At 40.0% G+C, this 13,075-nt stretch overlaps 2 protein-coding genes across 5 annotated transcripts in view; both read right to left on the reverse strand.

Annotated features, from left to right (window-relative positions):
* Positions 1 to 4,689, reverse strand: part of LOC311054252 (V-type proton ATPase subunit S1-like) — a gene marked incomplete at its 3' end in the record, with an annotated part of 5,817 nt that extends 1,128 nt beyond the window's left edge. Inside the window, exons 1-7 of the mRNA XM_084070128.1 lie at positions 4,564 to 4,689; positions 3,861 to 3,987; positions 2,849 to 2,923; positions 2,300 to 2,493; positions 1,106 to 1,146; positions 377 to 462; positions 5 to 57 (exon numbers count right to left, since the gene is read on the reverse strand). Of these exons, the coding sequence (XP_083926254.1) occupies positions 5 to 57; positions 377 to 462; positions 1,106 to 1,146; positions 2,300 to 2,493; positions 2,849 to 2,923; positions 3,861 to 3,987; positions 4,564 to 4,676 (689 nt within the window). The 5' untranslated portion in view covers positions 4,677 to 4,689. The remainder of the gene's footprint in view (positions 1 to 4; positions 58 to 376; positions 463 to 1,105; positions 1,147 to 2,299; positions 2,494 to 2,848; positions 2,924 to 3,860; positions 3,988 to 4,563) is intronic.
* Positions 4,690 to 5,758: 1,069 nt separating this feature from the next.
* Positions 5,759 to 13,022, reverse strand: LOC311054364 (tafazzin-like). Of its 4 annotated transcripts, none has more exons than XR_014601717.1 (11): positions 12,975 to 13,022; positions 11,638 to 11,783; positions 11,072 to 11,200; positions 10,906 to 10,951; positions 10,694 to 10,779; positions 9,238 to 9,318; positions 9,098 to 9,145; positions 8,842 to 8,904; positions 8,393 to 8,445; positions 6,991 to 8,294; positions 5,759 to 6,883 (listed from the first exon to the last, which is right to left on the reverse strand). XR_014601717.1 is itself a non-coding variant. In XM_084070265.1 (11 exons), the coding sequence occupies exons 2-11, from the start codon at positions 11,744 to 11,746 to the stop codon at positions 8,004 to 8,006; spliced, it is 795 nt and encodes a 264-aa protein (XP_083926391.1). In that variant the 5' UTR covers positions 11,747 to 11,783; positions 12,975 to 13,022; the 3' UTR covers positions 5,759 to 8,003. The 4 variants fall into 4 exon arrangements, 2 of the variants coding, with proteins under 2 accessions (XP_083926391.1, XP_083926390.1); XR_014601718.1 differs by having other exon boundaries at positions 5,759 to 6,505; positions 6,670 to 8,294; XM_084070265.1 differs by having other exon boundaries at positions 5,759 to 8,105; positions 8,217 to 8,294.
* Positions 13,023 to 13,075: the final 53 nt, after the last annotated feature.

Genomic DNA, 13,075 nt, shown 5'->3' on the forward strand with positions numbered 1-13,075 from the left:
CTGCAGAAGAGAGCGCCCTCCACCCAGACCTGCCTCCAGGGACAGAGACGCCGGATCCTACAGAGAGATTTGACCGAGGAGAAAGACCAGAGAGGGAGAGAGAAAGAGGTAAGGGAGAGAAATGGTTCATCAATAGATAGAAAACGTTATGACATGACTGACACTGCAACACAAAACTGAGGAATACAAGAAAAGATGCTGTTATCACTGAACTCCTCAATGGAGCAAATGTGTACACACACACACACACACACACACACACACACACACACACACACACACACACACACACACACACACACACACACACACACACACACACACACACACACACACACACACACACACACACACACACACACACACACAGTCTCACCCGCGAGGGCCGCAGGGCTGTGTAGATGGAGGTGTATGGAACAGACTGGGTCTTCATGATGCTCAACACCTGCCCAATGACCTCATCTATAAAAAAAAAACATTATTTGCATTTAATATCATGAAACAGTTGCACAACCATCATTAGTTACCAAACACACTGTCTTCATCAACTTGCATATAAATGAATATGTAAGGAAGAAACCTCTCCCTTTAGCAAATAATTAAGAGATCAGCTAGTGTGTGGAGCAGGTCATATACATGTATATATTTTTTACAGAACATCCCCTGCTTCTAAAGGTAATTTTCCATTTAACACATTAAAACCGGGAAAGTATCTGTGTCATTTTACATTTTAGCATTGGTTCTCAAAATGTACTTTTGCTCTTCAAAAATAGCTATGAGCTTGTAGATCTGCTTTGAAAGATTGTGGAAATTGAAAGTGCAAATCATTGAATATATCTATTTTTTAAAGCCAACCTTTTTAACTCAAATCTTTGCTTCTGGAGGTCCTTGGAACAACCATATTTTGAGATGGGAGTCAGAGGCCAAATACATATAATTTTGGGGGTCCTTGACATGAAAAAGTTTGAGCACCACTGATATTATAGCAACATTAGTTTTTCAGAAAACTGTTAGGATTTAGAAGACATTTGTAGAACCGGCCTCAGGTCTTGAATATAATACAATTAAATGAATATGTAAGTAACAGAATAAGCCCAAGACTCACCATTCCCACTGAGAATCTCCCTTGCAGACATCAGATCAGCGCTGCAGGACACCAGATGCCGGAGAGACCAGAAAGAGGAGGAGGTAAAGAATTAACACATTATGGACAGAGATAATGAAGTGAGGAAGGATGAAAAGAGAGTGAGAATGAAGATAGGAATGTGAGGGAGTGGATCATGATCAGAAAATCAGACTCTCGTTCATCTAACAAACCCAAACACATTCATAGCATGACCAATAATCAGCGACGTGTTCCCCACAATTCAAGTGACATTATTTGTTGCCATCTGGTGTGAATACACCTCAAGAAAAAGACTCAAAAGCCTGAGAGATTTTGGGGGACAACTAAACTACTGCAAAGTTTAACTGATTAAGGACAGGAGGGCAACTACAAACTATTGCAGAGTGACCCTCATTATTTTACCTGGTCAGTTGTACTTGAATATTGTCAGACATTAAATAAATGTGTTCCTAACAATTGGCTGTGATCGCCCTCTTGTGGATATAATGATATCGAACAGTTTGCATAATGTGCATTCTTTTCTTTGCAAAACATAGTTAAATTTGTTATATTATTGAAAAGTGTCGCATTTTTAAGACGAAATTTGAATGTAATTTCTGAGCTCAGTTGACAGCTCTAACAAATAAAGAAAGTAGGTAAATTGAATTGGTTTACCAACATTCCAGCAAAGCATGGCTGAGAGATTATAGGAGGGGAGCTTTTCTAAAATAGCTCTGTGAATACATAAAAACAAATGCTGGTCCCTCCTTACTACTAGACCAGGCAGGCTATTTTTTGGGGTAGAGTAGGCAGTGGTGTGCACAATAAGTGTCACCATTGATGAATCATAAAGGCAATGATATACTGCATCCAAAGGTTTAAAGATTGACATTGGCCGCCCTCCCATAAATAACATGATCTTAATCGATCACAGAGAGGAAAAATGCAATTATTTTCTTAGTAAAGAAGAAGAAGAGAAACCCCTATTTCGGTCTCAACTGTGTTAAAAGCATGCCAATATATGAACATTAAAAGTAAGTTTATCTTAATTTGTTGTGTTATTTATAATACTGCACTCTCTCCATGAAAGTTTAATTAACTGCAATTTCAGGACTGCCATAATCATTATTTCTGGCATTCAAAAATGTATGCGCTAACGCAGCAATGCGTGTGTGTGTGTGTGTGTATACGCACCCAGTGCCATAGGGCAGCCTGAACACCAACAGAGCAGGTGAGGAGGCGTTGAGTCTCAGCTGACTGAGTGTTTCGGGGTCCATGTAGAGAGGGGAGGTTTCTAATTGGTCCTGGAGCTGACCAATGACTGCATTAGAGGCTGGCCAGGACACAGCAGGAAGCACCAGGGGAGAGGGAGAGGACCTCAGAGCCCCCTACAGGACATGAGACGCAAATAAAACACCATGGATTGGAATTTATGAAAACGAGTTTAGATCCAAGTCATTACATTCCCAAGTAAATGGCCACACACACTAAGCACGATAACTATAACTATGTTGTTTTAAAAATCGTTCTAACTGTGGATGGCAGTGTCCACACTACAACAACAACAACAATAGTGGTGAACAATATTGTTTGGATCACTTTCAGAGCGATTTCATGAACGATAGAAACATTGACAGACAATTAAAATCCATCACATGGAGATCTAGGATGCAATCGGTCTCAGGTAGCTATCTGATTATCGAGACAGGTCTCCCAATAATATTTTGAATAATATTGCCTCACCTCGAGGTTGGGGAAGACACTGTCCTGCTTGTTCCCAAAGGCCCCTCCGTACATGGTGAAGTCCTCTATGCTCATCTGTTATGGAGACCAGGAGACAAGAGTCAAATAAATTGAGTCACAGCACATACACAGTGTGTCGAGGTGTCCCTGAGCAGGACCCCTAAATGCTCCCCCTGCGCTCAAGTCTGACCACTTGGCCAGCAATCAGCTGGGTGAAGCTGAAAACTGAATTCCCCCCACCGGATTCAGCCATTTAGACCTTTCTAAAAACGCCTTCTAAATCCTGACCTATATTTATTCAAAAAAATACAACAAATGCATGTTGCTATATACTGTACATAGCAACAAGAACTCCAAAAGGGGTTCCTGTCCTGAAAGGTATAGTTACAAATAGGGGTTCCCGCCCAAAATGGGTTAAATAGGTCTAATTATTTATTATTATTATTATTAAGGGCAAAGTATAAGATCTCATGTCTGTCTCAGTGATCCTCCGTTTCATAGGTCTTTACACAATATTCCTCTACTTAGACACATACACTGTACCAAGCCATGTACAGTGTGTAAAGTGAGGTAATTAGGACCTGTCACTTGTACTTTTTTTTGATAATTGACCTCCTAATTTGGTTAGAGTTGAACATATCAGATACTAAACCAAATAAACCACTTTCAACCTTTTCAAAAACAGCCGATCTACAAGCTCAAAACGTGTTGTATCCTGAGGCGTTGTGAGCTTGTAGATTGGCTATTGTCACTATTTTTGAAAATAGGGCTCAAGTGGTTAAATATTTAGGATTGGGGAATGCATGAGTGAATGGAGTCAGTGTCGACATCACATCACATCAGTGGTTCTTAAAGTGGGGTCCAGGGACCTTCAGGGTTCCAAATGGACCCTTACAGGTCTGTAACTTACTCTGAGTATACAAATGCGTTATTATAGGTGTCCTTGAAATTAAAACGTTTGAGAACCACTGGTCTGCATGGATATAACAGTTTTGTCTATGTGTGTTTATACCTTGTCCTGGAGGAAGAGCAGTACATTCCGTGGACCAACACTAAGAGCTTTCTCCAGGTAAGAGCCCAGTTGCTCTCTGCCCACGATGTGCCCCGCTGTGGGTGGTGACTGAGATGGCAGAGAGAACCTGGTGGGTGAATTCAACGCATTTTCAAAAGGTTATAAACTGCGGCAGGCCAGCAAGCATCACATTACCCTTTTACCTTTATTTAATTTTACCTAAGCACATACATGAAGACAGAGGGAGGCAGGGGGCTACTGTATATAGAAAAACATTAATTTGGTCATAGACTGAAATATCCAGGATAAGTCATATTATGCAGCCTCTATAATCTCTATAAGACAGGCCGAGGAGTAATAACATTAAGTCTAGAAATTACTACCCTCAGTCTGAATCAATAACAGTGAACAATTTGCTATTAGATGTGGGCCATTAGGAGCACTAGCGTCTAGTGGACGGTGTCATACATTTGCAAAACAGGTCCCTTCATATCATCTTTTTTAAAGGGCTCAGATCATCCGCCCCTGGAAATGTATCACGAACAAAATAAACGTTTACTTCAGCTGTCATCAGTAACGTTAGCTAACAAGGCAGTAACATTAGCCACAGACAGTAGCTAGCAAAGATGAACGCTGAACCCAATGTCAGCTCTAGGATGCAACCACTGATGGAATACAAATAGAAAAACACACGAGTCCTCACCCCTCGCTCGTCCACAACATCAGTGGCACCTGCTCGTCGCATTTCCCTAGTGTTAATAGCAGAAATAATGTGGCAAATGACAATTTAAACGCTCGCATCTTTGCGGTCGCCATCTTCGAGATACAGGAGCTCTCACTGACAGGTGTGACGTCGCCAAATGGGATCACGTGAGCTGGCGCATCTTCAGAGAAACGCTCCCCCGTTTCACCGAAATTGGTGACCTGACAATTTATGTGGCGTGAGCTAGGTCACTGTTGTCGACCACTCAATCAGTGAAAGAACAGCGACCTCTGGGTGCACTGAATTCGATAGGTCATCAGTGTTTGTGTAACGTGCCACTCCATCTTTTGCATCTATTTTGCTATTGATAATATACAAAGTACAAACAGGGCAGAACATAATAGTACAGTAGTTATGGCGTGCAAGAAAAATTACTATCTTCTGTGATTGGTGGCAGACATTTGTCCTTATGATGACCATTTGTTCCAAAGAGCTCACTTTTAAAAAAAAATATTACACAGGGTGAGAAGACTCAAGAATACTCCAACTAGACTGAACTACCACGTTTAAACTTAGAAAATATTTTATTGGCATACCCATTGCAAAGTGTGGAAATCATAGTAGGCAAGGCAATACATTTATCAAATAACCGTAATTCATTCTTACTTTGGCCCTTACTTTTGATTAAAACACTGATTTCAGTGGTAAATACGTTTACATTTAAGTAAAGGAAAGAGCCTAGAGGAAAATAAAATCTATTTCGAGTTTTAACATAGCATTTCATATCTATTGAATTAAAAGCTAATCATCAAACCTTTCAAATGTACAGCTCCTACATGGAAGATGACAAGGACATGATATTCTGAAGACAGAGAATAGACTGGTTATGAACACATGGATATGAAAGGGTTCTGCATTGTATGACCTATAGTGCAGTCATGTCATTAATGCCAGGCTTCCATGACAACAAAGAGGTAACAAGTAACTGTAGAACAGCAGTCATGCCCTATAATCAATATTTCATCCTGACAGCATATGCAAGTCATTTCCAATGAACATTATGAACCTTTAGATTTTCATACAATCAGTCAATCACTCTAGAGGACAACCATTATATACAGTAGAACAGCGGTTCCCATTATCTTTTTCCTTAGATCTGACAAAGCTGAGACCCCCAACACACATGCGCACACACTTTTTCATTTTAACCACTTACCCCTAATACTTGTGTGATGAATAGCAAAAACATCTATAAGCTCATAATGCATCTTGTTGTTAGCTAGTAGATCTACTACTTTTGCTATTTTTGAATCATTTTTTTTAACAATGTTAGTGTGCTCCACATCCACAATGATGTTAAATGTGGGAGTTAGGTATGATTTTATGCAACATGTTTACAAAGTTGGACGAACTCCAAACAGACATGGCCTCCAAAAGGGGGGCTAAACCCGAGGTTGGGAACCACTGATCTACACAGGTTAACACGACTGGGGTTGTATGTCAAACACAGCCAAGCAGCTCAGTGGACCAGTTTCTCTTAAAAGTACAGCAATACAAAGGCAGGTCCAGGACCAGGTTATGGGGGAAATATTCCAATATTCTAATCTTTCAGGCCAATTAAATGAATGACTGCGTAAGAGGACAGAACATGAATCAATGTGCATTCAAGTAACAGAATCATGCATTTGCTAAATAAAATGTGACAAAATTCATGCATTGAAATGTGAAGAAAGCTCTGGTGCAAGGAAGAAAACTCAAATGCTCCCTAAAAACATCTGTGATACTGATCACTTTATGACACACCTTAATGTAACACCAAACATTCCCTGGCATTGCTTCAATATTTCCTGAGTCTGCTAAAGAGGGGTGACCATGGCTGAGATGAACCAGTTATCTAAAAGAGGGAGGAAGACTACATTGCATCCAGAAAGTATTCAGACCCCTTCACCTTTTTCACATTTTATGTTGCAGAGTGTAGCCTTATATGCAATCATTGTTTAAAGGATTTGGTCAGTCTGCCAAGACCCCTTAATTGTTGGCAGTGTCTATAAATCAGCCATGATTTTTGTTCAACTCACCCCCTCTTACTGTGTACATACTGTACACGCATTCCAAAATTGGGCAGTTGGCGAGCCTTTGACATCCATTAGATTCCAACGTGTTTAGTAGCTCCCATAGCTGTAACTTTGTTTTGCCTAACACAAGTAAGCACATATGAACTGCCCTGGCTGTTCTGATTCTGTGTTTACACACCACTGCGCTTGATCACAGACTTCAGAGACTGGAGAGGCATGCAGCTAGAATTCAGAGAAGACCGTGGCTGCACTGCATGTTAGGCTACCAACTGAAGACTGTATCAATTTCCTAATTTCACAATGTCTGACTCAGACACGGACAAGTTTTATGAAAGAGGAGCATTTGGTGGACCACCAATCTGCACTTTGTGGCAGAGCCTCTCCTCACACATGAAATTGCTAAAAACATCTAAAGGACTCTCAGTAAGAAGAACGCACGCATCACACAGTATATAAACTTTAAAGTATACAGTATTGATATAACATTCGGAGGTAAGACCCATGCACACAGCAGCTACCAAAGGCACCTCAGTGTGCCATTACTGTATATATTTTAGAATTTTCTATTTACATTTATAACATTTTTTTGCATATTCCTTAGTGTGGTTTTTTTGTTGTTGTTTTTTTAATCGGGAACCCCCAGAGGTCCTTGAGGGGGTTCCAGGGGTCCCCAGCGAAACAGTTGATAGTTAACTAAATGGATCCTTGCAAGTCAGTAGCTCAGAAAATTACCCATTTGGTTGGTCCAAGTCAGAGCCCTGACTTAAACCCAATCAAACATCTCTGGAGAGACATGAAAACAGCTGTCCAACAGTCCCCATCCAACCTGACAGAGCTTGAGAGAATCTGCAGAGAAGAATGGTACACAATCCCCCCAACTCCAGGTGTGCAAAGCTTGTCGTGTCATAGTTGAAGTCAAAAGTACGTAGTAAAACGTTTGAATGTCAATGTGATAATTCAGTGTTTTCTTTTTAATAAATTTGCCACTTTTATCATTATGGAAAATTGAGTGTACATTGATGAGGAAAAATGTAAACAATTTTAGAATAAGGCTGCAACATTTTAGCTTTCGAAGTATGTTGGTTATATGACAGTTTCCCATTTCCAGCTGGTTCTGAATACTTTCTAAATGCACTGTAGCTACATTCCACCCATTCCAAGTCCATTGAGTGTGTGTGTGTGTGTGTGTGTGTGTGTGTGTGTGTGTGTGTGTGTGTGTGTGTGTGTGTGTGTGTGTGTGTGTGTGTGTGTGTGTGTGTGTGTGTGTGTGTGCTGTTCAAACTGTCTTGATTCAGCTATTACCCTGAAGTTAAGGTAAATGATCATCCCTTGAGGAGTGAGGTAGATCCATGTGATGTGTGGCACTCATGATTTGGTCTGTATCTGTGAGTGGAGTGCCTCTGCCTGGGATTTCAGGCTGCGAAATTCTCCTTGGATAAAATCAGTCAAGATCTTTCTCATTTCCATCTGGGGATAAACATTCAAAAGGCAGGAACGATTAAATATGGAAAATTCATGTTTTTCAACACGAAACACATTTTCCAGCCCATGTTTACAAGTTTGCACATGTAGTTTCACCTGGCTCTTGTTTTCGGCTCGGAGCGACTCAACTAGGTCTTTGACACTAAAAGGTTTCCCCACCAGCACTGTGATTTTCTGAAAGCAAAAAGTAATTTGAAACAATGGTCAGTCAGACCTAAAATTGTGTACCAAGTGAAATGTCTCCCAGCTTTGAGGTGTGTTTGTGTTCTTACCTTTCCTGTTTGAGGAATGTATGGCTTCACATTAGGGAGTACATCACACATACCTGAGACAACACATGAAACTGATTGTAACATTTCAAACACCCACATAGCAGCTGTAGCCACCATGTGGTTCAATAGTTCTCCACACAGATAAGAGACATATCTTTCTGTTATCACTATTATTTTATTGTTATATTCATGAACTGGTTTTAAATGTATTTATGTTTTAATTTAATCAACTGTGAGCACCTGGTTTTTGTTAAGTGTTATAGGCCCATTATACAAATCAAATTTGGTGTGTACCATGTACTTTTTATACAGGGAGAACAAAATGGATTCACAGCCCTATACATTTTATAATAATATTAAAAGATACATCTAGAGGAACACTGTCACAGATACATGTGGGGTAGCATAATTCTTCAATAGGTGTGTTCATCATAGAATGTGTAACTCACCTACATGCCAGAGGGGCAGTATGATGGGGTTTAGGGAGCACTCTGCTATTAGCCGACCCATACCTATAACATGGGAACAAATTTATACAATTTGACATTTTAACCACATCAACCCTGGTGTCCCTATTTCAAGCATTTCAAGAGTACACAGCTAAGCAGTAGACCATCTACTTTATTAGAATTTCAATTTGTATTAAGTTCAAAGTGACAAAAAAACAACAACATGAAGCATGTAGCAAGAACGCTAGTCACTCACCCCATTTTAACCGTATGAACTCATACGGTTCTGTCATGTTCACTTTACCTGTTGAGAGGAGGGTACTTTTATAATAACAGCAGTGACATAAAAAATAAGAAACACAATAGAAGCAAAGAGAAGAGACAGTGGCAGAGTACCTTCTGGAAAAATATGCACCCATTCCCCTTTATTTAACCTCTCCAGAATGAAGTCCATGCCTTTCTGGTAAACACCATCCCCTAAAAAACAAACAAGCATCATAATTAACACTTCCATCCCTGGTTATTACACAGACTCTAAAAGTATAATAGCTAATCCTTCCCGTCTTGGCACTGGCAATCTAAGAGAGACATTTTGGAGGTAAAGTCTTGAGACATACTGTCTACCATCCTGTCCAATGGGTGCCGGCACATTATGTTGCCATTCAACCAGTGGTGGAAAAAGTACTCATATGTTTTAAGTAAAAGTATCAATATTGCAATGTAGAAGTACTCTGTTACAAGTAAAAGTCCGGAATTCAAAATTTACTTGAGTAAAAGTAAAAAATTATTGGTATCAAAATGTACCAAAAGTAAAAGTACAAAAATGCCTAATAATAATAATAATAATAACAACAATAATAATAATAATAATAATGTGTATTGTCCCCGAGGGGAAAATTGTCTTCACAAGGTCTGTTCATTAATAACAACATAACAACAAAAACAACATATCACAAAGACAAAAACATGAGGTTTGCAGGACTGTACACAGAAAACCCTCCTATGGACGGGGAAGTTGGTTTAATGCCGCGATGGCTGAGGGGACAAAACTCCTGCTAAAACGAACCTTTTGCCACTTTAAGGTTCTGTATCTCCGACCAGATGGCATGAGGTTGAAGTAGCGATACAGGGGATGATCAGTGTCATTTGTTATCAAAAGTGCTAAGCGTGTGATTGCCTTATTGTTCATATCAGCAAGTGTGGGTGTGGGAAGTCCGATGATTTTGGAGGCAATACGGGTGATACTGTAAAGTTTGTTTCTGTTAGGCATGGACAGTATGGTAAAAAAAACATGCGGAACAATACAACAAAACGGGTTGAATGATGCTTTTGTACAGTAATAGCAGAAGATGAGGGGCAACAGATAATGATCTTAACTTGCCGATTACATGAAGTCTTTGCTGAAAACGTTTATAGATAGATGTAATGTGTTGATCAAACCTAAGTCTGTTGTCCAGAGTGAGTCCAAGATATGTGAAACTGTCAACCTGTTCTACTGTTTTACCATAAACGCCTAGGTATAAAATAGGGCTAAAGTGGTTAATATATGTTTTATAATGTAATATATTTATATCTGAAAAGTAACTAATGTTTTCAAATAATTGTAGTGGAGTAAAAGTACATTATTTGCCTGTAGTGGAGATGTAGTGGAGTAGAAGTAAAAGTATAGACAATTGGAAATACTCCGGTAAAGTAAAAGTACCTCAAAATTGTACTTAAGTACAGTACTTGAGTAAATGTACTTAGTTACTTTACACCACTGCATGCAACCCAGAATAGTAATGGTCGTGAACAGAAACTAAGACAAATCTAATAGCCTACATGCACACTTGTGCTACAAATAGACACTCACCTCTGCACACAGGAACACATTTACCACGGCTGAAGAACCTGGAGTGGACCTCTGAGGTGAAGCAGATGTCAGAGGCAGCTGGGGTCCTGTTCAATGACAGTGAAGGGTAATCATCACGCATGGTCAATGCACTGAGATATTATTCATACAGTAATCATGGCTATAGTAGATCAATATGATTAAAAACAGATCAACATGAATGACCAGCTCACCACCGCATTTTCCGGAAGTTCCATAATTGTTTGAGCCTTAGTACTCCTGTCATAAAGTAGCAAAGACATTTGATTATATCACTATCTTACAGATACAGAAATTATTATTATTATTATATATTTTATTTTTACAAAAAAAAAAAGTATTTGGTGTGCGTGTCCTTACCCCAAATATGCGGGTCATCCATGCAGGACTGGTGATTGGACAGTGTGATAAGGGGTGTGTCTGCAGGGCGCTGATCAATAAGGTCCAACAGAACTTCCTGGTTGTGAATTGTCAGGTAGTTCATGTACTCTACAAGGAAAGAGAGGGGGGGAAATATGCTGTGAAGTGAACCGCTGTGAGGTCCTCACTACATAGTAAAATCCTCAGGTTGAATTTTCCATTTGTAAATCTGAGTGTACAAAAGCAACCAAGGGTCCATTTGGCTACATTTGTACACCCTCAGAGATTAATGAAGACTCTGGATTTTACTGTGCAGTGTGTGTCATCATTGGTGTCTGAGAGAGTTGTGTAAGTGGTGTGTTCTAGTTTTTTTTCGGAGGGATGCGATCATCATTCCCTGCACGACATGCGCGTGGAGATACGCTAGCACGTTTTCAGTGGATGAAATGGTTAGTAGAGGGCTATGCTTGGCTACGAAAATGTTCTGCAGGTCACGCTACGTATATAGCGTAACACGGTAGAACACGCCACTGAATGAATGTAAACAAACATGCCATCAAACTTACTGGTCCAAAAGTACGAGTAAGAGCCCACCATGCCCATGACCAGGGAGCTGGAGAGCCTCCAGGCCAAAGGGGGGCACTGTGGGAATGGCCATTTCACCTCCAGAGGCATCACAACAACTACACACTACTACATCCACAACATCAGCCTGGCACGTGCGATCGCACACACACACACACACACACACACACACACACACACACACACACACACACACACACACACACACACACACACACACACACACACACACACACACACACACACACTTCCATTATACAATTTATGAAATATAGAGGAAAGATACAGTATATCCATAGCTAAAGCCCCTGAGGTAGCCTACACAAGGAAAATCAATGTTTATTAATATTACCCCAAAACACAGACAGGCTGGGCTACTTTACAAGATTTAGTGGGTGGAACTTAATCCTGGAATTCACTGCACACACCCCCTTGCTATAAATACAATATTTTAGTGCAGTAACAAGACTGTAATGAAGTTATGCTTTCAGGTTGGAAACATTTCTGGCTTAATTAATTTAAAGAGATAATAACCTAATTCATTGGGCTATCTCTTATAAAATACATTAATTTCCTAGTGCAGGGGTCTTCAACGTTTTTCAGGCTTAGCTGAGAGAGCGATGAAACAGGGACCCCCCACTACATATTGTATAACATTGTGTTGCACATTAAACCTTTTCATAGATTTCATAGATAGCTTCATAGACTCAGACTCAGACTTCATAGAATCAGTGTTGCGTGAATTCATGTTTTCGTTAGAATGAATTAGTTTTTTTCAGACATTTAAGCACTGAAACCCTCAATACTTAGTAAACTTGACCTTTATGGCTCAGTACTTGATCTGCTCTTTTCCCCCCCACACTACCAAACCTCTTTGCCAAAAATAGCCGATCTACAAGCACACAGCTTGTAGATCTGCTATTTTCGGCTAATGTTCCCCTCAGATTAGGGATTCTTGTGGTTAAGTGGTTAAAAAATAAATCCATATCACACAAAGATTTGGCGGCGCCCCTTTAACTCTGAGAACCCCCTAAGGGTCCCGGACCGGCTGTTGAAGACCCCTGTCCTAGTGTCCTAGTGAATTGGTTTGCAATAACTTTAGTCAGATGATAAAGCTTATATAAATGCTGTTCCTGTTAACTTGCCTATCACTGGTTGAACAGCATGGCCCAAAACGACTGTCAACTTCAACCCGCTTTCTCAAGTTAACAAAATTAAAAATGTAATTAAAAACTGGTCTAATCTCATACTAATATGTTTCGACACGTGATCAATATCTTATCATGAGCACAAATCTAAAGTCAAAGCACCATCTCACCTTCTCTTGACAGCTGATCTTAGCTTAGCCAACATGTCCAATCCACCCCGGAAGAGAATAGACTCGCGCTTGGAATTGTGGGAATGGTAGTTTATGAATTG

Source organism: Gymnoscopelus microlampas (assembly GCF_963454915.1).
Source record: "Gymnoscopelus microlampas genome assembly, chromosome: 10".
NCBI lineage: Eukaryota > Metazoa > Chordata > Actinopteri > Myctophiformes > Myctophidae > Gymnoscopelus > Gymnoscopelus microlampas.